Source organism: Scatophagus argus, chromosome 21, assembly GCF_020382885.2.
Source record: "Scatophagus argus isolate fScaArg1 chromosome 21, fScaArg1.pri, whole genome shotgun sequence".
In the NCBI taxonomy this organism is placed as follows: domain Eukaryota; kingdom Metazoa; phylum Chordata; class Actinopteri; family Scatophagidae; genus Scatophagus; species Scatophagus argus.
In genome coordinates, this window is record NC_058513.1 from 9,431,926 (window position 1) to 9,459,925 (window position 28,000).

A 28,000-nucleotide genomic window follows, 5' to 3' on the forward strand; every position below is an offset into this window, starting at 1 on the left:
GTAGAAGGACTATAAAAACACTCCTTCCTGTACTGGAACATGCACTTAATGTCAATCTGGTTATGACTGAGGATTTGGGATGCACAGCAGTCCACTTGTCTGTAACTCATTCGACTGAAACTGCAAAAAGCGTGAACAAGTATGCTGAGGTAAGTGTGCATGTTCATTTAAATGATCCATTAAATCCTTTTTGGCAAGGTATTTTGCTGTACATGCACTCCACAGTTGGTGATATTGCATGTATTAATAATGCATGTATTCTGTATAAGACTGATCTAATAAAAACATCATGTACAACCTTTACTTGGCTGAAAAACATATTTATCATATTCCTTTCCTAATGGCCATTTTTCTTGACTTTTTCTCTTCATGTAAGCAGGAGAAGAAGGTAGAGATCGACCAGTTAAAAAGATGTGGAAGTGGCCGAAAAGTTTGGGCTGTTTGTTTGTTCTCTGCTGCATCTGCGTGACTGAGTGTCGGGTGCTGAAGTTTGTCGTGGCTGTAAGACTTTCCAGTTTTTTTCCTTCTTGTGTACCCAGTTAATAATGATGACTTTCAAATATGGAATTGTGATTTCATGTTAAGATGTTTTACAGCAGTGTCATCATGTGCAGGACACTTGTTGCTGACAATATTTATTTCTGAATGTTAAGATAATCGGTAAGCTCCTTTAGACCACATGAGAGTGACATTACTGTACATTGTTGCTGATAATGCTGCATTTTTCTGCTCAGTGAGCATTATTACATTTACACATTCTTGTCACAAAGGATTACTTTGAGCCTAAACTACAACAGTGTCAAGCATATCTCTCCCAGACACGACTGCTTTGTTCTTAAACCTCCTTGCATATATTTCCTTTATACACCACAGTTCAGCAACAGAAAGAAAAAGATGATTTAAGGATTTAAGTGAAAATCCAAAATTTTTGAAAAGTTTTTCCAATGTGCTTCAAGTAAATTATGCTGCTTTAGTTGAGTAAACTTTAGTATGGTTTAGCTCAGTTCATGTTCAATCCGAGGAAGATGTCTTCCATCAATAAAAGACGTTAAGTGTACTGAAAGCAAGCTTTGACTTTGTTGACTTGACTCGGTTTGCTTTTTCTTGAAATTTCAGAGGAGTGAATCACATGTGTCCATAATCCATTTTAATGAAACTGTGTGTCATGCCACTGCTCAGAAAGTGAGTCCTCGGGTTAATAACTCTAATGGGGCAGCTCCAGCATTTGTGTCTTGATGACTTCACCTGAATGACTCTTCTGTGTCTTAAATCCACACTGAAGTGTTCAAGATCACGGGTTTCTATTTCTGACTTGTCTCAGGGTGGATTTTTTTTTACCCTTAAGTACACAGTGTAATGGCTGGCACAGCAGTCCGGAGTCTGAATCCATGTGACGCAATTTGTTATGACTTTTAAGGTGTTCAGACACGGAGATCGATCGCCAATTGAGTCGTATCCCAGAGATCCTCATGGGGAGGACGTGTGGGCTCAGGGCTTCGGACAACTGACTGAGGTACAGGGTGTTCTGTGTGTGTGTGTGTGTGTGTGGTGTGTGTGTGTGTGTGTGTGTTTCAGTTATCCATTTATCCATTTTCCCATACCCACTTACCTTGTACACAGTCATAGAAGTAAGGTAGTACAGTAGTACGGTGGCCCCAAAGTACATGTCTTTGGATGAAACAGAAAAACAAAAGAGGAAACATTTCACAAAACTCAACGACACCAGAGAAAACACAAAACAAAAGACACAACACTGAAAATTTGTTTTATTTTCATGTTTCTCCAGTGTTGATATGTTTTGACCTCAGGGCCACCGTACAGGAGCCTATTCCAGCATGAACTGGGTTGATGCACTGCACTTATTAGTCTATAATCTAAAAAAGATAAAATAAAAATAAAACATCATATCAAATTTGACAAGAAATTCACTTACAGCAGGGCATTTACAGAGTTAAGTAGCTACAATCAAGGTGTAAGTCTAAGCTTCTTTTGTATCTCTATGCATATTTTTAAGTGTAGGAGCTTAAAAATGTACAACACAGAATCAGTTTCTAATAAACTTAAGTCTCGAGGTGGAAGAAAAGCTTGCTGTAGACGTTTAATTGCATTTCTTCACACTGTGACATTGTTCTGCTCTCAGGCAAATAGCCAGTTTACAGTGAGTCAACTCATTATTTCTGGCTCAAGGAGGCCATGTAGAAGGGATGAAATTTGTTATTTTATGTAAATATGTTGAATTTGACCTTAAATCTGCCAAATCTTCAGCAAAAAGGTCAGATTTGACAAAAATGAACAGCACTGGCAATTTTCCTTTCAGCTGGGCATGAAACAGCAGTTCGAGCTGGGCAGGTTTCTAAGGAGCCGCTATGGGAGCTTTCTCAGTGAGGACTACAACAGCAGAGAGGTTGGTGTATTTGTGTATGCATGTGAGTATGTGTATGTGATTATCTGTTTCTGCCCTGGTTAGCAGACCAGCACCCTGTGAGAACCATGTGCTTCAGTGTCACCTAATGCCATTGCCATGCGTGTCCTTGCTCCAACATGTGAAATTAAGCTCATGTGTGGCCAGTCACCATCTCTAATGGCTGTAACAACACAGTTAATGAGCATGACTCATATCAGTGATTTCACTGTCATGGCCTTGTAATACGCTATAACATGTGGGGTAATCTTGCCCCTGGGCTCCATGTACAGTACAGTTGGCAGCATGCATGTTGGTTCAGTGTGCCCTTAGGCTGCATGCTCAGCACACTGTCATTATGAAGATGTGATTTCCTTTTCCTGTTTTCTTTTTTTTGCACTACGGTCATCCTTTTTTCTCCTTCTCTGTCTCTTACCCCTCCCCCCAGTCTCTCCACCCTTGTCTTCTCCCTCTCTTAAATAACACACAATTACCTCAAAAACAACAATTCTTTTCACTACCTGTCACTGGTGATTTGTTGCCCAAGTCTCAGTCAACCTGCACCGTACCTTTCCCTGCGCTGCCATGTCTGTTTTAATTTGACAAAAGGAGGGGGAAAAAAAGAAACGTTCTCAGCATCACAGGAACATCCAACCTTATCAGCGTGATTTACTGGGTGCAAAAACCTGACACAGGGTGACAGAGAGATATAGACGAGCGAAGGCTGATGTCAGAAGAGATCACAGTAAGAAGGATCTTTTCCCCCTCCTTCTCTCATCCTTTTGGATCTCTTCTGACTCTCCTCCTCTTCATGTTAAGGGAATACCTCAGTTGACTTGTGATAAATACAGCTCACTCATGAACCACTGCTGCTATGCAGGGTGCATTTATTTTGCATCTTTATTAAATAAAAATAGAAACAGAAGTCTGTGCAAATGCAAATGCAATTCTTTTTAAGTTTCCAAGTACATTTCCACTTTCTATAAAGTGCAACTAATCCTGAGTGTCTCATTTGGAATAAGCACTGATATCACTGCAGTCCTAGTACCGCATGCAAACATTTTGATACCATGTTTCCAACAGCTATATGTGCGGAGCACTGACTATGACCGCACTCTGATGAGTGCCCAGGCCTGCCTTGCTGGGATGTTCCTCCCAACCAGACGCCCAGCTCCCATCGTGCCCCAGTTACAGTGGAGGCCTATTCCTGTGCACACCATCCCCAGGGCCCAGGACAAGGTAGGCTGCCGAGCCACATAAATATTTTCTTTCATGCAGCAGCCATACACAGCTGAACAGAAACTTGTAGAAGTTAATTTGAGTCTCTCTCTCTTCCTGTAGCTTCATCTTGATGTCTGTGTTCACTTCAGCTGTGAACTGGCCATGCTGAAATTCCCTACTGATTTAAAGTGTGAAATGAATATATAATGGTGCCCAGAAGACTTGCGGTAACTGCAGTGAATGTGCATTATTTCCACTGATGTTGTGCTGTTGTTTTTGATTCATTCAAGCTGTTGAAGTCTCCAGGCAAAGACTGCCCAAAGTTCAGAACACTAATGACGGAGACCTTTGAGAGTGAGCCCTACCAGAGGTTCCTGAGGGCTCACCAGGTGAGACAAACCACAGAAGAAGGCAGTTCTTGAAACACACTGTACTGTAACTCATCCTCAGCATCTGTTCACTGATGTGAATGTTCCACTCACAGTTCGCTTGGTGTTGAACATTATTTTTCCATGAGTCATGTGCCTGTTATATACTAAAAACTTGTTTATAATGCTGTTGTTTTTTTAATCATCAGCATTATATAATCAAAATTGCTGTGAATAATACTCTTCCTCACCTCAGCTGCTTCTTTTCTGCTAGCCCATGCCGTGAATTGTAAATTAACAAACATTGTGAAATGCACATTTTGGTGCAGAGTGCTGGTGCCAACGTGATCAGCACCTCCAGTGGACGTGTTAGTTATGCTGTAGACATCATGTCCTCTCAGTGATTTTCTCAGGCACGGTGACTCCAGTGCCTAGAAAAAGCTGCACAGTGCAATTTCTCTCACATTCTCAGAGACACTAATTAACTGTTGGATTGAATTAGATTAAGAATTACAATGAAAATGTTTTAATTAAACTGAGTCCCATGTGCTGCCTATTAAGGTGGTGTTTGAGATGAGGACATGGCCTCCAGCACTGAATTTTAACACCCTCTGCTGGATGCACCGTACCTGCAACTCCAATGCAAGAACCAATATGGTGCCATGTTTACTGTAGTGACTGTTGGATTTATAGCAATCACTGAATCACCAGTGGTTCCAAAATTGGGGTCCAGGGACCTACAGGACTCTCCAAGGGGGTTTCAGGTGGTCCCCAGCAAAATGAGCAATTAGTTTATTTTTGCAATAATTCCATTCACAATGACACAATGGTTGTGAGTTTTATCTAAAAACAAAATTCTACTTAGATTGGGACCCTGGAAAACAATTTGTGTCAGTTTAAGGGTCCTTGAAGAGAACAAGTTTGAGAGCCACAGCAATAAACAATAATAATCCACAAAATTAAACAACATGTGGACCATTAGAGTAAACTATCAAGCTGTATAAAAAGCAGTAACCCCAGCTTGGGTCATATTCAGCAGTAAAATGCTGCATTACTTGTGCAATGATGCATCAGTATTAAACTAATAATGTAATATTTAATAATACATCAGTCACAAGGGCCACTTTACCTACTTTTACTTAAGTAGGATTTTGAATGCAGGACTTGTAAACTAGTATAACTCTTGGGCAATTGTACTGATACTTTTACAAGAGTAAAGGACCTGAATACACTGCTTGAATGTAATGTTCTCTTTTCTTCACATTACAGTACTTTGTGGAAGAACTTTCCAATAATACTGGCTATCCCATCTCCAAACTGGTTGGCAAAAAAATGTGGAGGGTGTACGACACTCTTACTTGTCAGGTAACTTTTCAGCATTTCCCAGCGAGGGTGTAGACACACGTTCACACAAAAAAGCTTGTGTATGTGTATTCTGCAGTTTACAAATGCTGATTACTGATACAAACACCAGCTGCACAACAGTGAGGGAAATGAGATCTGTTTTCTTCTACACATCTGCAGAAACATGGGGAGGGGTTGGAGTGCAGAGAAATAATTTTTATACATACAGTAAGACATGAATAGGACAACATATTGAAATGATAATTAAAGCATTATGAGATGGTTGGATTCTAGGCCAGGTTGAATACCCTCATTCACACTTGCAAAATGAGCATCTGTTATCTTCAGACCGGAGCTAAAAATAGCCGGGATAATAGAAACGATGAAATACAGCCATTTAAACCCCTTTGTTACAATCTGTGTGCTGTGTAATGTGATTATTAGCTTCATGTAGGGGGATGAACGTTATTTTCTTGTGCAGAGGATCCATAACTTGACTCTCCCACGCTGGGCCACCCAAGATGTTCTGCACACCCTGAGGAGAGTTGCATCATTTGAGGTCATGTACAGCATCCTCAGTCACAAGAGAAAAGAGAAGGCCAGGCTCTCGGGAGGTGAGGATTCACATTAGAGACAATTTATTTAAAGCTGAAAAGCTCACTGTATCTTCTGTTATGTCTGCTGGCCCTGGCTTTGTTTACGCCTCAGACAGTGTAGAGCTCTGGGTCGGGTTTCCCACAAGCACATTAGCACATATGAGCTAATGGGACAAAGATGATTACAGCGCTAAGACAAGATGCTCAATAAGGTCAAACGGATTGTGTTGGTGTCTGGGAAAATTTCATTTGCACTGTTGACACTGATGTGCTAATTTATCAGGGGTCCTCCTGAACGCCATCCTGAGGAATTTCTCCAAGGCTGTGGAGCAAGGGAGCACTCTCAAATTCATTATGTACTCAGCTGTAAGTTCAAAGTTTAGGTGAATACACGCATTTCTTATCTAGTGTACAAAGTGCAGTTTTGCATCTCCTCGCCTCTTTGTATATTATTACTGTGATGTTTGTTTCTCATTCCAGCATGACTCCACACTCATCACGCTCCAGGCGGCTCTGGACGTGTACAACGGCATTCTTCCTCCCTACGCCGCCTGTCAGCTCTTTGAGTTCTACCAGGAGTATGATGGGTAATGACGCCCTGTTTAACATCACCTCTTTTCTCTGCATATTAAATTACAGTCAGATGGTCCAAACACGCATTTTGAGTAATTGGATTCAACCACTGGAGAACATGTTTGTTTTCCTTGTCAATTCGACAAAAATCTGGCCGCCACTCAGGACTGCAATAGCCAAATTAGCACATGATACAGAACCATTTGCAAAGCACTTACCATAGCTGTGTGTCATCTCATTGTGTTAATCCTACTAAATCCCCAGTTCCTATTCTCTGGAGCTGTATTACCGCAATGGCTCCTGGCATGACCCCTACCCAAACCCTGTGCCAGGATGCAATGGGTTGAACCCGTGCCCTTTGCCCATGTTCACTGAGCTGGTGCGGGATGTGTTGGCAGAGGACTGGGAGGCTGAGTGTGGATTCAGGACAAAATGGCCGAGCACAGGTGAAAAAGTAGATGTTTTATACTATTCTCATGCTTGCAGTCATGTCTTTATGCTTCTGTTTCCACACAGGCATCATTAAGGTTTCACTGCAATATGTTCATTCCTATAGTCACTTTGCAGACCACTGTGGGGCGTTTCGGTACAGACTCTGCTTATCAAGAACATAAGTGCTCCATGTTCACATGTACCTAAACAGGATCGTTGTCTCCCACAGGTGTTGTAACAGCCCTTGCAGTGACTGTAGGTCTCCTGGCGGTGGCGCTGTTGTTCAGCATAGGAGTTGCAATCCACAGGAGGAGGGCACACTACTCCAGGGAGGTGTAGCACCGACAGACAACTGTCATACGTGTGCCAAAAATAAAAAAAGGTGCTTCTAAGCTGTGGAAACAGCTCTAATATGCCATGCATTCTAATATTTTAGATCCTGATTGGGTGAGTGTAATGGGGTCTGCAAGCTGTTGTGTGGCCTCAAGAAAACACAGCATGTAAATGAAGAGCTATGAAAATATTTAACGCAGAAATAAAATATATCCAAAATGCACAAACATTCATATCAGGCATGAATGAATTTTATTTGATTCACTCTTGACAGTGTAGATTCTAAATACTAACATTCACTGTTCATCCACTCTTTGGTTCATATCATTTCACAGTCTCTGCTGTTCAGTTTCTCACTTCTTTTCCGGCTCTATGGCAACTGTGGGACAGCAGGACAGATAATGTGTGTTAGGTTTTGTCAAAACAAGCTCAAATGTAAAGGCAAGTACTGTGTTGTAAAATACTTAGGTAAGAATAACTAGATTCTTCAGATCCACATTCAACTATTTCTGTGCAGTTATTGTCAAAAACACAGTGAGCTTTCAGTTTTGAGTGCATATCACAATCAAATCTGAGAATCCAATTTAGGTCTGTATTCAGTACCCCTCCTTTACCTCGGACATCCAGCTTGCACTCCACTTCGTCCTTGCCCAGGTCATTGACAGCCATGCATGAGTATTTGCCTCCATCAAAGGTGCTTGGCTTGCGAATGTTGAGGGTCAGCACTCCCTGGTTGTTCTGCATCAAGTACTTGGGATCCTCCCCAATGATCATCTTGTTTTTCATCCAGATAATCTTAGGCTACAATGTGTGAAGATCAAACGAAGAAATAATGTAATAAATTATATTATTATTATTTTTGTTTTGCTGCTAAACAACCTTTGACAAGAACGGCTACACTAAGTAAATCTGCATGCAAGTCCCTCTTACAGAAAACGTCAGGCTTTCAGTCATTTATGAGAGCTGGCAGCTTCTGCCTGTGAATCACGTTCCACAGGCTACTTTAAAATGCATGTTTACCCTGGGGAAGCCTTTGACTGCACAGCTGATAGCGGTGCTGTAACCGGCCACCACGGATCTGTCGACCAGGGGCTGAGTAAACTTGGGCACGCAGGACATGTCCCTCTCCTTGTAGGGGTTTTGTTTGCACACCAGGCCTATGGAGAAGTGTGGGAGGGCAGGCAAACTTAGTCAGCCTCCATAAATCAGAGCAGAAATGAGACACATTATACTATTTCCAGCGCTAGTGTACGCTACACAATTCACGCACACGTACTGTGCACACACCTGTCTTGGCAATGACAGCTGTGTTCTTGCTGGGGCGCGGCTCCTCGCTCAGGCCGCACAGGTTTTCACTGTAGATGCGGAACATGTATTCGTTGCCCATGATCAAATCGGAAACTGTGCAGTTTGTTCGTCTGTTGTGCTCATAAACGGTGAACCACTCCTGAAGAGACCAAAGTTATAACAAAACAAAAGTCATACTTCATGAAACACAGGAAAATCACAAATTGGGAGTGAGCCAAGCGTCTGCAACAAACACAGGCTGGATGTAATCTCAGAAATATTGTTGAGCCTGCAGGCCATAAATGGACATTTTGACAGGTTGCTGTTGCACTGACTGAAGTGTGACGTGCCACTCCTTCCTCTCTCACCTTAGTTTTCATGTCTGCCTTTTGGATGGTGTATCCAGTAATTTCAGAGTTGCCATCATCCTTGGGGGGCTCCCACTCCAGTGCTGCATTGAAGCCCCAGATGTCTGTTACCCTCACATTCACAGGAGGTCCAGGCCTTTCTGAATGGATTAAAAGACGATTCAGTACATTTCAGCTCTTAAACTGGGCTGAATTGTCTAAATTTCATAGAATGATTTCCTCAATAGTTCTCACTGGCACTGACAGATAAAGAAGCGATTTAACAGCACAAGTATAAGTGGATGTTTCTTACCAATAATCCTGATTTCAATGGAGGCTCTGTCCTCCATGTTCTCAATCTGTAGCACCAGCTCATATTTTCCAGAGTGTTCTCTCTCTGCTGAGCGGATGAAGAGGATGCTGTCCACATTTGAGTTACGGACATTGACCATCTTGGGGTCAATGGGTTGGCCATCCTTGTACCAGGTTGCGACAGGACGTGGCTTACCCTTTCAGACACAAAAATAATGGTACAAAATAAACCAGTCTCCTGTTTTTAAGTGGTCGATGAAACTTTCGACATCCTAAATAGAAACATAGCTACCATGTCTGTTGCAGGCTACAAACAGGAAAGTGAACTCTCGGAGTGTCTCTCACTAAAGTAAGTTGGGCTATGAAAAGGCACCTTACAATGAAGAACAATGTTTGAAAAAAAAAGGAGGAAAAATGATGTGGTAGAACAAGACATAATCTTTTTTATTAAATGTGAAAGGAGTTCTGAACACCTGAACTAGCACTCCCAAACACCTGTAAACGGACTTTTATGTCTAAATGTAATGGAGTTAACCCTTAAAAATACAATATAGTGCCTTTATTTGTTCTAGTCTCTCACTCCCAAATCCCCAAATGTTCTTCCGACTCAGTGAGTTGTGACTTTATTCACAGCACAGTTACAAGACCTTCCACCAACTGCAAATATAATGGTGCACTCCAGTTTTATTGCCAGAGAAGGACGTTTTGCTGCCCTACACATCATTTTTCTCTGGAGTTTTCTCTTGGTATTTATTATATTATTATGTATTTTAGTACACATTAACAAAGCCTTTTAAAACCTTAGCAGAGGTCTGTTCCTAACCTGGAAGGGGATGGTCAGGTTGATCTTGTCTCCTACTTTCCTGATGTACTTTGTTCTCAGGTCACGAGGGAGGCGGATCTTAGGATGTTCTAAAACAGGAAAAGACAGGATAAAACACTTCATTTATATCATAATGGTGTTAGGCATCTGTTTATATAAACCATAACAAGTACTTAAAATGTAGCTAACTCTAAATGATAAAATCCCATAACTGAATATGACATATAATCCATTACACATGTTTACATGTACGCTTTGGCTCACGTCTGTTCACAGCTAAACCTGGCTGACTCACCCATGATCTCACGGATGGTGACGGGCTGTGACAGCGTAGCAGGAGGACTGCGTCCGGCGATGTTTACTGCCACCACCCTAAAGTTGATCTTCTCTCCTACGGGGAGGCCACGCACCACATATCCCTGCCTGTCACAAAGGTCCTTGTTTGCCACCACCCACTCAGTGTCTGAAATAAAAGAGAATTACATGCAGTAAATCACAGTGAGTGGAATTTGAGTTTTACATTTTTATGTTTCTACCATTCAGGTTATATTTTTTGCCCTCCTGTACTGTACTGTACCGTATTTGCTATGAGAATGCTGCTCAATTGTCCTTGAATGTTGAAATTATTATATTGTAAACAAAAAGTCTGGACTTATCACCTCCTTCCTTGCAGTATTCAATGACATAGCCATCCAGGCCCCCAGCTCCAATCTTTTCTGGAGCGAGCCACTTCAGGCTGCATGTGCTGTCTGTCACATCGTGCACTGTCAGACGTGTTGGCTCACTAGTAGGGGCTGAGGGTAAAAGAAAGAGGGATTTAAGAGAACCACTGGGTTGACTGAGGATAAGCGAAGATGAGAAAGATGGTGTAAAGATGGCGGTGACACGTACCAATAGGCATGAAGGGCTTGGAGTTGAGACTTGGCTGAGACATGCCAATGCTGTTGACAGCATACACCCTCATCTCATACAGAATACCCTCAATCATTCTCTTAGCCTCATATGTGGTCGATTCATATACATCAAAGTTGAGCTTTGTCCATCTGGAGGAGCCTTTCTTCTTCCTCTCCATGAGATAACCTGATGAGGTAAAAAAAAAAAAAAAGAGAGAGAGAGAGGAAAGCAGAAAAATAGGCACAATTATAATACATCACTCAACACACACACACACAGTAACCCTGGAAATTAAATTAATATGAGACATACCCAGCCCATGGAATATAACCATACTTAACCTTTAAGTGGAGCACCGCCATCAAATTTGGGAGGCTCCCAAGTGATGGTGGCACAGTCCTCTCCCACTGATGTGCATTTCACGTGCTCGGGAGGGTCAGGGACATCTAAAATATAAAATACATCAGAAAAGTTTAAAACACAGTAGATAAAAGTGGTGAATTGTAACTACATGCCATTAACATTACACTAAGACCTTCACATACCCACAATCTTGATAAACAGAACAGCCTTGTCCTCTCCGGCAGGGTTGGTAACACAGATGGTGTAGTTTCCCTCGTCCTCCCTCTCTGCCCCCTCTATGACGAAGCAGCTCAGGTCTTTCTTTGACTCCACCCTTACACGTCCTTCACTGTTTGAAATTGGCTAGTAAACAGGAAATTGCAGCGTTTAAGCACCATGAAGAATCACCAGTAATTCAAACTGCCACAGTTTAAAATAATAAAAATCCTGGCAATCCACAATTTCATCAGCTGGGTCAAGGAGTGCTAACAAAAATGGGTCAATGCTTGACAAAGACCAAAATTTGATGTAGCAAGCCAGGGCTCTGCAAACACTCTCTGAGGCAGAGGGGTGAAAACTACAGAGGGGCGCCTCTACCGTGAGCAAAGCTGGCACTCTGGCTAACCAGAAAGGCTTCAGGGGAAGAGGCGCATGAGCCAATGAGAGGGCCATTTATGTGCCAATTGGCCATTTCAATGCATCACTGTGACCCTAAATGCCTGTGGGTTGTGTCAAATCTCAACAGCAGCACACTACATAGTGACCCTTTGCTTGACCCGTACCTGATCTCCTTTGGACCAAACAACAGTGGGTGCTGGCTCTCCTGTGATCTCCACATCCAGACGCAGCTTGTTGCCCGCCACTACAATGATGGTGTTTTGGGAGACCATGCTTCCAGTGGTGTCCAGGTGGATCTTTGGGGGATCTGATTAACAACATCAAACACAAAGTGTTTGTGGATGTGGGCTTGAACTATACACAAGGTTAAAAATTCTTTATGAACTGCAGGTAATTTGAGGCTACCTACCTTGTCTAGGCACATAGTCGATCTTAATTTCTATTGTGAGAGGAAGAAAATGAGTTGATATAAGACAGGTTGTTGAAGATTTATGCATCCATGATGGCACCATTGTATTGAACTGTCTTCCTCACCCAAGAAGTTGAGTTTGGCAGAAAGAGACAGGGCGTATCCATCAGGAACAAACGTGTAGTCTCCAGCATCCTCTGGCTTCACGTCATCAATAATCAGCCGATGAAACCTGAAACGAGCAGCAAAGACGTGACGTGAGTGAAACATCTACCTCATGAATTAAAGACAATATTTAGAGCCTCAGACATGACAAATATCCTTCAGATGTTTCTGAATCTGTTCAAATGTTGTTGTACCTTCCAATGTGAGTCATTTTGATGCGTTCACTTGGCAAGACCTCCACTCCATCTTTGTACCACTTTCCTGTGACCTTATCATCAGACACCTCACATTTGAACAAAGCCTGATCTGTTGCCTTGACCGTCAGATCGGCAATGTCCTGCAACACCTCCAGCTGTTTTTCTGAGTAAGACATTGGAAACCACAAAAGAACAGTTCATGTCAGTCAGGAGAGAGAAAGAGGATAATGTTCAGGATGCCAACATCTCGGCACCCATGAGCTTTTAGTTTGTTTGCAAAGAGATGTGGAAAGCATTTAAATCACAGGAAACACAGACGAAATATTCTGTATGAATTAAAGTCTGTCCACTCATGCTAACATCATAGATTAGTATTTGCTTTTTAACAAACTAATCTAAAATAAACAAATTAACAACTCTGAATCTTTAAACTCCACCATCACTCAAAAATGAAATAAAAACTGTATTAGAATATAACATCTTCCAGTGGTACCTTCCACCTCCAGCTCTCCTTTGGTATGCCCCCCATTGGTCCAAGCATGGTACATTCCAATGTCGTCCAGTGTAGCTTCCTGGATGATAAGTGTGTGCTTCTTTCCATCCTTCTTGAAGCGATATTTTGTGGAATCATGGTCTTTGTGAAGCTCAATATCCTCAAAGAACCTGGAAAGAATATAAAAAGAGCATATTTTAAAGACAAATACATAGTAGCAATGAGTCTGAGTCTTATGAAAATTTACAGTAATACTTAATACTTAAACCATTCAGTGAATCAAAATGCTTTGGGAAGTATGAATGGAATTTGCATTCATTAGTGAGAACTTGTGAAAGTCTGTGCATCGTAAAGAACATTAGTGCAGTGAAGTGTACCACAGCAGAAGGCTACACGTCAGTTATGAACTTTGCATCAAAGTATTTTAGAGAGGAAGCTGAAGCATGCATATACTGCAAAGGGTGTCATAATAATCTAAAACTGAGTGAAAGAGAAGCTTCCACAGTTGAAACAAAAATAATTTTATGTAACATTTTATAGGCATTTAAAAGCCATGGTCTAAAGTTGTGAAGCCCAAAGCTTGACTTATATGTTATGAGATAAACGTGTATGATAGATCTACTGACCACATGACGTGAGCACCCTCCTCCGACACCTCAATCTCAAACTCCACTCTCTCACCAACAACCACATGATAGTCATCCATCAGTTTGGTGATGGTCACAGGGGGCTCTGGGCAGAGCAGAGAGGGATGTTGTGAAATGTCATGAGGTTTACAAATTCACAATAATTAAAAACTATCAGTTACTGTCAACAAAAGAGATGCCATACCTTTGACAAACACCTCGGTGAAACACTTGTCCTCGCCAACCACACATTCATACGCCGCATCGTCAGCCAGGGTTGCCTTATTGATGGTAAGGGTTCTCATGTTCCCGACTGCCTCAATGACATACCTTGAGAATTGACAGATTAAAGGTCAAACAGAGAGGTGAAGTATTCACTTATCAAGTTAGTTGGTACAAATGTCTTAAAATAATCATACTGAAAACACTCAAAGTTTTATTTGAAATTTGACTTGAAGGGGATGTTGTCAGTCATTTTAAAATATTGGATTTTTGCCATACAGAATCAGTTTATCCAACTCAGTTATTACTGGAGTCACAAAATTTTTTTCTACATTCAAACTTAGAAAGGGAGCAAGAGGTGTTTATCCTCAGGGGCGTATCTGCATTGGTTTACACGAGGCCTAAGACGTCTTGGCAGTGCCACTTGCCTCACCCTCTTGGAGGCTCCTTATGACCGTCTGAAAATAAAACGTGTTGATAGCGACATCATTTCAGAATATGACTTTGTGGCACAGCTAATTTTAGCTTTGTTTTTTTTTAAAACACTGCCCATCCAGTCCATCTGAGCGTGATGATTAATATGATACAGCGCATCGAAAAAAGGCACTAACAACAGTCTATGTGAATTAACAGTAAGTGGTGTGTGTTAATGTGTGTGCATGCGTGCATGCATGTGTTTGTGATTTTAAACATGTACCTGGCTGAGGATTTGATTTCCTGGCCGTTCTTCAACCATTTGACTTGGACGTTGGGATCAACCACCTCACACTTCAGGACGATTTTCTTGCCTTTTTCCACTGAGTAGCAAGATTCAAGCTTAGTCAGGAAAGCTGACAGAAAGAGAAAAATGAAAAATTAGCAACTCATCAGCTTCATCTTATTTCATGTCTCCAGTTTCGTGATACACTTCCTCTTGTCAGCCCCCACACCCACTTCAACTCGTGCTTGATGCAACTTACCCTCGCTATGCTTGGGCTCGACCTTCATCTTTTTCAGACGTTTCAGCATGCCCCTCAGGTCAGTGATGCCATACTCAAAGGCGATTTTCTCGTACTCGCTTGGGTGGGCATTCTTAAGCAATTCCCACACATCTATTTCAGGTTCCTCTTTTACAGGCTTCTTCTTCCTGTCAGTCAAGGAGAGGAAGAAAAGGGATATGAGAGGCAGTTTTTTGTTTGTTTTTTTCAGAAAACAATCATATTGCATGGTTAATAATTTTGCAAAACAAATAAGACTCAGTTACTTAGTGGCTTTCAGCAGAGCACTGAAATCCAGGTCTCCCTCGTCCTCCCCAGCATCCCTGTGTGCATGGAAACAGACATACAGTATAAAGCATACAGTAACCAAGATCCTCTGACTTCTCAGATCAGATTTACTGTCACATATCCCTTGTGCTGAAAGATAAACATTCACGCAAAACTATAAATAGTTCACGTGTGCATTTTCCCTGGTGTATTTGCACACACCCACATAGGCTGCAGAAACACAAACCCGAGTGCACTTACGCTCTCTTGAAGCTAGACAAAATATCTGTATGCTCCTCCTGATGTGCAGCTGTAACGAGAGAAGTTGCAGAGAGCTCACATTAAGGCTGGGTCAGATCAAAGCATCAACATGTATGGAATCTGTGGCAGTCTCAACAGGCCAGAGTCTGTTTCCACTCACCTTCAACGGAGATCTCGAAGGTGGAGCTGTCACACTTGTCTTTTACCGTCACCTCGCACCTGTAGCCCCCAGCATCTCCAGGGACCACTTTGATGATCTTCATTTCGTAAGTATAGATCTTGGGGAGAGAATATCATCTGATTACTTCTTAGTTATTCCTGAAAGAAACTTTAACTGTTTAACACGCACCTTCGTATTTCTGTCATAGGTTTCTTTGAACTGCATATGTTTCCCAGCCTTGCTGCCAAGGTCCAGCCACTTGCCCTTCAGCCATTTCATGGTGGGTTTTCTTGTCAGGGTGCTTGAGTCCACCTTGGCTATGAAAGTAATGTCCGTTCCTGCCATCCAAAACATGAAATAAGGTTACACGTTATTTATCACTACAGTTTCCTGTCTGTTTTAATAAGTACTTATCCATCCATTTGTATTTCTAACCTGCAACTGCAACTACATTTTCTGGTGGCTTCTCCAGAAAGAGCCCAGTAAGCTCAGTGGATCCAGGCTCTGGAAAGAAGGAGGAAAATTATTTCACTTACTTCCACCATTTCACTTCACTAACTAACTAACTAAATGGGTTTTTGAAGGATTGATTGAAGACAACCCTTGAAAAAGAACATACAAGAATAGCACTTGCAATGTCAACAGTGTGCAACAGGACACACTGAAATTCAGAATCTCACCTGCACACAAAGACTGTGTACGTATAGAGTATGAAACATGACAAAGACTGAATGATAAAGCAAACCACAAAACGTCTAAAAGACAGAAGATAAATTATGACAAGTAAACATTTTCTGCAAACATGTGCAACATACTAACACAAAAACAACGCTGACTATTCATGCTCAGCTCTAGCAGTACTATACAAAATGTTCAACCAGATCATAAATTAGCATTTTGTTAAAGCTACATAAAATAACTACATAACAAACATTTGATTCTTCCTAACAAATCATTGCTTTTCACAAATGCAATGCATTTTCCTGACCAATAACATCAGAAATGTGTGAAGTCTTAATCCATCTGTATTTCTAAAGCGTCCTTCTAATCATTCTGATTTCGTGATTGATGGAATTGTAATTAATGACAAGCAATACTTCTGTGCTGCTGTTATTTGCTTTGTCAAAGGTTCTGAAAAACTGGAGAGTAATAGAGTAACTGAGTGATAGAGAGTAACAACTTAGTCCAGAAACACAGCTTCCTCTCATTTGTTTCTAGTAGATGAGCTTTGCCTTCCCCAGTCTTATCAGAGAAAAGTGTAAGACACTTTTCCGATTTATAAATTCTTATCCTGGTTTTCTTGTATGCACAATAGCAAAATAATTACATCAATGTTATCACAGGTCATCTGGCCAGTACATCTCCACTCACAAAACATGAAGAGAAGATCAATGTGGATCTTCCATGTATTCAGGCAAGCAAAAGTTCCAGTGCTATAATCGCTTCAACAAAGTATTAATGACAAGTTAGAAGGTCAAGAATGCGTTAATGGACTCTGACCGTATAAAACATCTAGTGAGGGCACCTGTTGACCTCCTTACATCAGCACTTCATAACCTTGATATTGAATATCTAACTCTAAGATCAAATATTGAACATTCAAGGTGCAAATCACTAAACAATTCATATGTGGTAACAGCATCTAAATAATGTCATACTATGTTGTGCTAATCTCTGTTTAAAATTCAGAAACATGTCTCAGTTTATATCTTGCAGTAACAAATTATTTAATCAGACAACCACTCAGAGATATGACAGCTAAATTGAGCATGAGGTTCCACTGACACATAACAACACGGGATGCATACATCTGCATTTCATAACATCACATCTGCATGCAGTAGATAGTTGCAGTCAAGGACTCTGCCTCCAGCTTGTCCTTACTCTCCTCTGCAGTGTTTGCCTCAGCTGGGAAAAACAAATATCCACGCTTAACATATGGAAGTATAACGGATTGCTGTTATACTGTACCATAAGTCAGTGCAAAACAAGGCAACAGCAATTACAGAATGATTATTCTGTAAAATTATTACATTAACACACCACACAGTGAAATGCAATCAAACAGAATTTTACATGTGGAGGTAAGACCATGACTGTTATCAAAACTGAAAGTAATCAGGTGTGTTGATTACTGTACATTGCAGTACTTTTAATACCCAAACTTGGAATACACTGAAATTATTTTGATACTTCTTTTGGACTGATATTGATAGGCTGCTTGTCACAACGGAGGCAATTAGTTTTTCCCAGGCCACCTATTTCGACCACTGAAGTGTAACTAGAATAGAATTAAAAGATTTGCATATATTTTTTTGTTTTGTTTTTGTTTAGAGCATCTGTGTGTTAAGAAAATAATAATTTGTATCACATTTCTCACATTCATCACATTCATCACATTCATGATGAATACCACTATACCCCCATGAGGTGTGGCTTTAAACAGCCTTGGTAAGACAAGAACTTCCCACAGAGAAATTCCACTCTAATAGACACACTGGCAGCTAACTTAGTGTCAATTCCCACTCTATGGGTGCGGCTATGGAGTATAAAGTAAAAATGTTGGCTTCTGCACAGTGCACATACCTTGTGATTGTTTGTAACTTGAGCACAGACAGACTTAAATTCACAAACTCACATTGTAGACATCAGGAGATGATGTTTGGATCTTCATCAGGTCCAAAATATTTGTGTCACATAGACATTAAGGCTTCTGAAAAAGCAATGTTTTTGTCTGACCCTGGTTTCTAGGTCAAGTTCACAGAGTTCATTGACAAAACCATTTAGCATGATCATTTTTGCCTTTCTATGTACCCGTTCTCTTCTTCCTCTTATGCCTAAAGCCTCTCTCCTCTCCAAAACTGTTGATGGGAAAAGTATGATATCTCAAAACAAAGATAAATGTCAGATTAGTCTTTGGATAAGATGGCTCTCATGATTAAAATTGGATTTGGATGTTCTGTCATCCATTCAGTGACAGGCAAGAAGGAGGATGAGATGTGCACTCATAAATGCTAAGAAAACCATTCCCAAGGAATTTATGGAGATAACATTCAGGGCAGTAACTAAACTTAACATTTAATGATCTCACCCCGGCTGCTTGGCCCATCTCTTCACTCAGCAGGCCATATTTCAGGGCAAAGTTTCAGCTCTGCAGCCAACCTCCCCAAGATAGCAACCAGGCTGTGGCGACACAAGGCAGCCACACTCCCTTTGTAGGGGTCAGTAGTTTCTTCCCTCTCTTCTGCAAGCCCATCATCTATGTCTTGCCACACTGGCCAAATAACCTAAAAAGGGAGCAACCATGATGGATGATTTGAACATCCTCCTGTCCTACCAGACTACGTAGTAAAGTCACCAGAGGGACCTTAAAGGGTTGAGAAAAGCCAGTGTCTTCTCCTCAGCGCTGCACAGAAGAATTTCTGAAGGGTTTCTCAGTTGATACCACTGACTCTGGTTAAGCCTCACCCAGCTGTCCAAGGGCGAAAAAGGGAAGATTGTTAACGTCAGTGTCCCCCCTGGGGCACCGCAGTTACAGGACATTTCACATACATTTGACGGGCACAACAAGAAATTAGCAGCTTTTACCCCCCTGAAGACTCAGCTTCCATAACCCTTCTCTATCAAATCTTCTCCTTATCAGTCTAGAAAGAGCAAATGTGACCCTCAAATGAGAAACAGCTCTCAAATTTTATTCATGAAACCTGAGTTGTGGTAGAACCATAATATTTTTAGACAGCTGACTTATGCTGACTTATATTATCTATCTATCTATTTTTCAAATCATCCTGTCATTCATTCCTGTCACACAATCACAACAATAGCACAGGTATTCTGCACTGTTAGACTATAATCTTGTTGACTGTATTTTTAAATATGATTAGTTTTATATCTCTAGTCCACCTCCCCACCGCCGCCCATGTCTTTGAAGATTCATCAGCCACATCAGACACCAGGGTCTGAACTCAGAGGGGTCGTTTATCTCACTGCTGCTTGACGATCCTCGATTACAAAGTCTCCCAGTGGAGTCTAAGTGCCAAAGATTTTCTGTCAAGACTTAATCATCACATATCATCTGTTGTAGGGGACAATTATATATACTTCATTTACTTGTATCTCCTTATTGAACTACTGTTTGAAGATACTGACTCTAATGCAGTGACGATGATCTTGAGTGACATGAGTGGTTGAGTTCTCCTGGCAGTTTCCTAGTCCAGCATGATGATACTGCAAGATGTTCACACACAAATGTTCTTTACATTCAAGCCCTTGCTAAATAAGTTCACACAATGCTGATTAAACCTACCACCAATGGATAAATTTTTGTATTTTATATGGTACTCTCAGTACCAGAAGGGCGAGACAAAAGTCCCACACTGTTTGAGTTTAAGTTGAGGAGTCACTATAAAGGTTTCATCACATCAGATGACACTTGGTATTTTAGGAGCAACAGCTGTGATTGTTCTGTGATGACTGTAACACATGAACCACAGCTGTGTTACCACTTTCATTGTTTAAATTGCCAGAGGGACAAAGGCGAAAGAGAGCTGGCATCATAGGCTGGACAGCACTCTTCACATGGAAAAACAAATTATGAATAGCTGAAAGAACATAACCAGCATAATTTGTCCATTAGGCGTCTGGCAGTATCAACAGATGCCAGTGGTAGAGGACACAACAGGTGAAAGAAACAAGGACAGCATCACGCACTAAACCATAAATTAATCCACTTCAGCCAACTATTATATATATTATATAGCATAGCCAAGGACCTAGGACTGAGGTGTGGCTTAATCTGAAGGTAGCTACTGGATGAGTTGTGAGAAGCTGCAAGCTATGAGGAAGATGTTTAGCAGGGATTTTCATGGGATCTCAAAGATATGAGTGCAGAAGCAAGCAGAGTCACCCTCCGTTACATTTTGGACCTTGGATTTCGCTAGCAGCTCTGTGGGTTGCTACAGTGGAGGAGGATTTTTGACCAGTACAATTTATATTGCAACCTAATTAACTGACACTCTGAGATCATTGTGATGAGTGTAACAGGGAATCAACAATGAGATGAAAAAGTCGCTGTGCAGGCCAAAGTAAGAATGCATCTTTGAAAACCGGCAAATTAAATGTCAAAAGTCATTTGAAGAGTAAGAATTTTTGATGCTGTGATTTCAGTCCAAATTGAAGTAGTCAAAATAATTTAATTTAATGAAAAAGACCCAGGAGCACTTAACACTTCGCATATTATGTGACATCTCGACTAGCACATAATACCAACACTCAAACCGTAGTTTTTGAGGCTGATTTATCTACAGACACATCAATATAAATGTTGCTCTTTTCTTACCATCCCCTTCAGCTTCTGAATCTGTTGCAGACAAGGAAGCAAACTTGACTGAGAAAAAGCAGCTGGGAAGCAGCTGCACAGTGTTGCATGAGAAAGGACGTGTGGTCGCAACAGACACCAGTAAGCACCATGCACCATCAAAATCCAGTTCACTTTGCATTCACAATTTGAAGAATTCTTCTTTGACATGTTTGGTGTAACTGCTTGGCATGCAAAAATAAATGTATACATAGATAAACAAAACACAAATATACACAACACCACAATATAAAATACAGTATGTGCTTGTGTACTTGACTTAGAACTACCCAGGAAAACATAAGGCTCACCATAATGCACATGCTGTAAAAGGTTTTACAGTTCACACATATCATATACTGTACAGTATATGTATATATCAGTTCAGTGATGAAAAACAGTGTAAACCATTCAACTTTAAATATATAATCCTGTAATCCATGTCACAGCAACATTAGAAGTCACTGACTTAACCATTAGCATATATATTTTTTTACTTCATTCAAAAGTTATTTGTTATTTCTGTGTCCTACAAAATCACTTAATGAAACATTGTGCAGGTCACCTGAGACCAACCTGAAAAGTCTTTGAAAATGAAACAGAAAAGAGTCATGCAGATATTGTAATTTTCACACAGTGGGGCACACGTATGCACTCATACGTGAATACATTAGATGGATTAAATAGACAGACGCCATTTCAATGTGCAGGATTCTGCCTTACCTCCGTCTGCTGGGAGTGGATCTAAGAAAAATGAATGCAAATTAGCTTGTTTCCCATTATACATCACACTTATTCAATACATTAATAATAACTGAGGAAGCAGAGCAGAAAGTTAACAGAAAGTGTGTATTATTCCCTGACACAATGAGGTGCGTACCATCTTCTCCTGCATGTGGTTCAGCTGTATCAAATAAAAATCATGGTTAGTTATAGACAACTGAAGGATCATGAGGCCCATAGCAGAGGCAAAACATCTCTGGACAAACACAACCGAAACACATGAACAAGAAATGTTGCAGATATATGATTACACTTGACATGCCTGCAGTGAAATCTAACACAAAGGTCACTGTGAGGAACAGGGTTTGCACAAGTAGAAAATTCATCCAGTTGCAGTCAGTCAGTGTACATTAAAATCCACACAGATGGCTTGTCTTGTCTACTTTTCATACAAGTGGGTCACGTCTCTACGATGCAAAAGTCCAACATGCTAAACAACTCAAAATAAAAGAAACAATTTAATTCATTCCCATTGGACTGGTCATCAGCACACAACAAGAAAACGGAAAGAAAACATGAATTCACATGATGCTCTTTGACCTCACTTCATTGATTTATGACACTAGATTGTTACACACAATACACCAGAGATGTAAAATGTGAAACCACACACACATAGATGTAATTTCAGCTAACACATGTGATGCATGCTGCAGGCTAGCTATGAAACACACTGAATCAAAGTGGCATAATAATTGCATTATCCCCCTTCAGCGGCTTCGTGTTCTCTCATATGATGTGATTGACTTATAGGCCTATCTTCTTGACTCAGTAATTGCTCAGCTTAATATCTATAGCAAAACCACTTGTTCTGTATTATTCAGATAATTAACCTGACTGATTAGTTCAGATGCATTTTTCAACACTCAGTTCAACTCAAGCCCACTCCATGTCACGTATTAACACAGGATGAATGTGTTGAATCACAAAAGTCGCAAAAAAAGAAAAAGAGATAGAAAAGAAAATGAAAATCATTGTCTCTCACCCTCTTCAGTTGGCTCCACTGGGGCTATAATTAGGGGATTTTTGTTAGACTCAGTGAATGAAAAGTAATACCATGGGAGCCCCATTGGAAAACATTTGGTTGACACACTACAACAGCTGAGCTAATAGGTTTTTATCAGTGGGTAACACATAAAACTCACACCATCATCACACAATCGCATTTGAATATATATATATATATATATATATATATATATATATATATATATATATATATATATATATATAAACCAAAGCATGATTAGAAGTCAGTTGGGTAAACATCTCAAGTAATCTGATAATGTGGTTAACTAATATACCATATAATATAAAATAATTTCTTTGAGTAAGAGATGCCTGGAGGCAAAAATACAGAACATATACATCCCATGCCAACATAAATGAATAAAACAAAGATGCCTTCTTGAGAAAAAAATGAGGTTCATAAATAAAGAATATTGGTGATACCCTCAGAGGTATGCTGTGTGCTTGACACAGGCAGTTGACATGATATGTGGGCAAAAGTGAAAATGGGAGAGCTATAATCAAGTCACTGTGTGATAATGTAAGACACTCAAAAGGTCAGTAGGAAAATGTAGTGGAGCAGCTGACTTACCCTCGCCCTCTGGTTTAGCTGAGAAAAAGAAACAGAACGAGAAGACGATCAGAAACGTGCATCACATATTGTATTTATACACAATGAACAATTATGAAAAAAATTATGAAAAAAAAATCCCAACAATTCAGTAGTGTGTATCTTGGTGTGATCTTGGACCATAAATCTAAAATACTACCCAGTTGGTTAGAGGATGCATTCTATGGAAATGGCCTCCTCTGAAATTTCTAATAAGCTGCATAACCTTTGGCACCAATCTTTGAAACTGATAGTGTTGAAATCTGCAACACCATTTTTCTTTGGATTGGAAAGACACGTTTCTTTGGTACAACTGGAGCTTCAGCGGTTGACAGACAGTCAACTTGTTTTGAGTGAGGAGCACTGTGGGTGCAATTGTCAAGGGCCAATTCTGCTTAAAAGAAATTCTCAACCAAAATAGAGGCATAAAATATACCCTAAGTCATCGAGTGTCTCTCCAGGGGTCACTGCAGTAGCTGCTAAAGGCCAGGGACGGTGTCTTATGACCCTCCTGAAGTTGTGCCACGTTCTCTTAAGTTGAGCACAGTTTCCTTGAATAGTCAGAGCAGCTTGACCTTGCTGGCTTTACTGTTCACCTCGAGCCTGTAGTAAACTTCTCCGTGAAATAGGTGAAGTTACATTGTATTCACTTGGCAAGGAGAAGTTATAATCAGGATTATCTGTCTTCCTTGTTCTGTGCATTTAGTGCATTTACATACACTAGTACAGACAGACTGGGCTAACCTGAATGTTCATGCAAACAGGTGGTGTCTTATTAGCATTGCATTTAATGTTACAACTGCATCTGTGTTCACCTCCCATATGGCTTCTTACATAACACATAAAGTATGTGTCTGCGCTCAAAGTAACAAAAGAATATAAACGTGTTACTTTGTCAGTACAAAAAGAGAACATTTTCAAATGGTACACATTACACACACTTTGATGTAAACACTTCATACACCCTGTGAGAGCACCTGCGTTGAGCGTAAATCTGCCTCAGCATCTGCTAAGTCAATCCACTTGGGGTAAGAATCTTGATCATCTTCAACAAGTTTGCGATAAAGCGGGGTAATGAACTTCTGAACAGCTGCTCCTCACAGTTTAAATGTTTCCCTCAGAGACTCTCTGTGCTTTCATATACTGGAAAAGCTGTGTGGTAGATAATATATAATTAGAAGCTATGCTTGTTGAGTGGATTTTTAAAAAAAAATTGTTTCCTTATAGGCAACATTTCATTTTCTTTTTGTTGATAACAGTGTATGTAAACAAGCTTTATATAGCAAAATATACTGTATATCTGGAAGTGGAATTAGCTGCAGGGCTTTACAAAACTGATAAAAAGAGCCTCCTCAACCAGATACAAGAGTAAAATCCTGCTTCCCTGCTTACCTTCCCTCATCATATAATGTATGACATGTAACAGTCACAGTTAATTTATATACACTGAGTTCTTTTATTTTTAATACTCTGGGCACATTTGTGATTATACTTACAAACAATTAAGTAAGGAACATTTTATATCATGCTTGAGTATTTATACAGTGTGGTGTTAGTACTTTATCTTAAGCAGCTAAGTAAGAAGTTTTCAGTTCCCTTTAGTTTTTTTCCAGAAGCATAATGAGTATGGATATCTGCTGGTGTTTGTGGCTTCTCTATCTACATGTTTTTGTGGTTAGTTTAGGTACTGCAGGTTTCCACCCCTCTGTTTGTTTACATCTCCATGTTTATCACTGCCAGCTTGATTTATAGTGTGCGTAATGACTCAGACATAAAGAAAGATATTGGGTGACCTGACTTTGTCAAACCTCTGAGGATCTCTGAGTGTCTCAAGGTTTATGGAGTTATCAGCAACACATAATTTAATGCATGTTGATTTGTATCTGCTTTAAGCAAACATGTCATATCATATCATTCTATCAGGTTACAGGCATTTGCAGTGTGTAGTTTCAATCAGTGTGGAGTTCACGCTCCACATGTTGGAAACTTGCTTTTTATCTATTTTTCAACCCACCATTTTTGTTTTAAAAAAGTAAAAGAGCCATCGATCAGTCTGTTAATGACAGTTTGCGTCTTTGTGAGCGATTAAAGAAAATTAGTTGTTTTGTTTTTCACAGAGAAAATGAATCATTTCATCATTTCATGTCATGGTGTTTGTATTGGAGAAACTTCACAGAGCAGTTTTGGTTGAACTCGTCCTCATAGGGTTTCAGCAGGTCACAATGATGAAAGGAAGGCTGACCGTGAGTCACACTATCACTTCCAGCCGCTGACTGGAAATCTGTCATGTGCTTGATCGACTACACTGTGAGATAGATCACATTCAGGAGGGAGCATAAGGCCTGCTGACCATGAGGGAACTTTCTGGATGAAAATGAAGGATAACATAATGATTTATCTCAGCTTGGATTGCAAAGGGGTTACAGCAAAACCTGATACGCTCTGGAGTGTGAAACTCTATGGACTTATGAGGAAATAGAAAAGGTCAGGGGTTATTGAGGGGTATTTTTAGCTGTTAGCTGAGGGCATGATATGGCTGCTTAGTGAGGCACGACAGAGAACCTTTCGACCAATCTATAAACACAGAAATAATTTAATAATAAAATCATTTTGGTAAAATATGTAGGATTACATTGTAAATTAAGGGGTTTTTTTAATAGTAAGACAACTGTAATGACTGTTCTGTTTAATATCACATTTTTCTTCAAATCACAGTTAGATATTAAACAGCACCAGGTTATCTGACTCCCATACGCAAAGCTTTGCAGTTCAGTTTGGCTTGGAATGGCAGAGGCAGTGGGTGGTGCAGACACAGTAAGCCAAGTGGAATCATGTCCATATTACGAGGATAACATCTGTGGCTGTATATGGTGATTAGGAGAAGCACCTAGCTGTGTTTCCGGGATAAAAATAAATGTAAAATAAAATGCGTAAAACGATTAGCCTGGGAACAGATGCAAAGACAAAGACTCAAATAATGCAAAGTAGAAGTAGAAGGAATGTGCTAACAAGTCGAGCAAAGCCCATTGCATTCACTATCACAGCACAGTCGGTGTAGAAATTAGATGAAGGTGCTTGAAGGGCTCAACACTCTGCCCACAATGTTGGCCTGTAAAACTCATCTCCTCTAACTGACTCATCTGCTATGACAGTCTCTTATCTCAGCTTTCTGTCAGTTCGATGATTTAGTGCCATGCAGGTTCTAAGTGGAGGATGGATGGCTCCACAAAAGTAAAGGACAATGTACCACTATTTATGGGGAAATAGCATTCGCCCGCGGATGCCAGTTTTATAAGAGAAAAGTGTATTGGACAGACAGCAGACAGCTTTGAAGATTTTTTTTTTTAATCTTAAATAATGAGTATGAACAACTTATTTGATTTTTTTATTATTAATATTGCATTTCTGTTTGACACATTTCTGTAAAGATGAGTTTCAGGGTCAGGGTTGTTGTTTACGTTGGCCTACTGATGTTGACTCACGCCAAAAGAAGAAAAAAAAGAAAAGAAAAAGAAAAAAAACGAAGGATGAAATGTAAGAAACAGTGATGCAATGTTCTCTTTTTAACTACAGCACATGAAACATAAGCAGGCGCAGCCATACAGTGCAGCCGGTGTACAAATATAGCTGCAGTACTATGTATCTATTAACCTGCAGTAGTTACTTTACCACAACTGTTGGAAGCTGTTCCTTTTAGTCAACAAGATTGTGATCTCTCGGCTGATGTCGGTAACATACTGACCCCAATGATGTCATAGCAGCTGGGTTTGTGATTATTTATGGCCTTTCAAATATTGTACATGAACAGATAACAACGAGGAGGCAAAATGCTCCTCTTTATGAAACGCAATAAATGCAATTTAAGTGACACTTGGCAATTGTTTTTTTTAAAGTGTTTGGTCCATTTTGGTTAATTTGTTTGGTTTCAGTTAACTTTATGGCAGTTTACAGCTGAGTCACGTGGGGCTAAATCCCCCAGACTGAATGTGAAACTTATCTACTTTCATGTCAAGCAGGTTTTGTCCTGTTTGTGTTTCATACCATAACAGCAGACATCATTCTCCTCCCCAGACACTCATATATATATATATATCTAAATAATTTATATATATGTAAATATATATTTCATCCTATCATCAACCTTATTCTTTTTTGTCACAGACCATGCATAATATAGGTGCATTAATATTAACTGATCTTAGACATATACTAAAATACAATAATTCTCAAAAATATCAGAAAATGACGTGTTCAACAATACATCAATTCCTGCAACATCATCAGATATAAAGTAGTATGTATCTTTAGAGGCAAATATACCTCACTAAAACCTTCAAACAAACCAGGCAAATCATCAACATCAACACTGAAACTCAAATCTCCAGACTAATTCCAATGAATTATGGCTTCACAAAACGTATCTGCATACCTGCAGGGACTGGCTCAGGCATGGTTATTCCTGTGTCTTCTCTTTGCTGCTGGAAGACTGAGGGCTTGTGGTGCTTATTCCTTTTATTTCTCCCCTCTCTGTTATTCAAGGCTCTCCTGGCACTCAAGTCACCCACACCCTCAAGT

At 40.2% G+C, this 28,000-nt stretch overlaps 2 protein-coding genes across 11 annotated transcripts; one reads left to right on the forward strand and one right to left on the reverse strand.

Moving 5' to 3' along the window:
• LOC124052826 (testicular acid phosphatase homolog) lies at positions 1 to 10,447 on the forward strand. The gene is made up of 13 exons (XM_046377529.1): positions 1 to 149; positions 380 to 501; positions 1,418 to 1,513; positions 2,318 to 2,404; positions 3,485 to 3,640; positions 3,913 to 4,011; positions 5,260 to 5,355; positions 5,816 to 5,948; positions 6,214 to 6,296; positions 6,411 to 6,517; positions 6,768 to 6,949; positions 7,165 to 7,317; positions 10,314 to 10,447. The coding sequence occupies exons 2-12, from the start codon at positions 412 to 414 to the stop codon at positions 7,272 to 7,274; spliced, it is 1,239 nt and encodes a 412-aa protein (XP_046233485.1). The 5' UTR covers positions 1 to 149; positions 380 to 411; the 3' UTR covers positions 7,275 to 7,317; positions 10,314 to 10,447.
• LOC124052824 (myosin-binding protein C, fast-type-like) lies at positions 7,498 to 27,993 on the reverse strand. Of its 10 annotated transcripts, XM_046377518.1 has the most exons (32): positions 27,855 to 27,991; positions 23,408 to 23,425; positions 22,793 to 22,816; positions 21,905 to 21,928; positions 21,748 to 21,768; positions 21,007 to 21,027; positions 16,104 to 16,172; positions 15,858 to 16,006; positions 15,669 to 15,786; positions 15,509 to 15,557; positions 15,247 to 15,303; positions 14,963 to 15,129; positions 14,701 to 14,833; positions 13,987 to 14,111; positions 13,782 to 13,887; positions 13,156 to 13,325; positions 12,660 to 12,825; positions 12,426 to 12,532; positions 12,301 to 12,330; positions 12,056 to 12,198; positions 11,477 to 11,636; positions 11,273 to 11,377; positions 10,929 to 11,117; positions 10,697 to 10,831; positions 10,333 to 10,500; positions 10,038 to 10,126; positions 9,216 to 9,411; positions 8,924 to 9,063; positions 8,556 to 8,715; positions 8,289 to 8,425; positions 7,883 to 8,069; positions 7,498 to 7,647 (listed from the first exon to the last, which is right to left on the reverse strand). In XM_046377518.1, exons 1-32 carry the CDS (start codon positions 27,874 to 27,876, stop codon positions 7,622 to 7,624), a joined length of 3,411 nt encoding a protein of 1,136 aa, XP_046233474.1. In that variant the 5' UTR covers positions 27,877 to 27,991; the 3' UTR covers positions 7,498 to 7,621. The 10 variants fall into 10 exon arrangements, with proteins under 10 accessions (XP_046233474.1, XP_046233477.1, XP_046233475.1 ...); XM_046377521.1 differs by lacking the exon at positions 21,905 to 21,928; XM_046377519.1 differs by lacking the exon at positions 21,007 to 21,027.
• Positions 27,994 to 28,000: the final 7 nt, after the last annotated feature.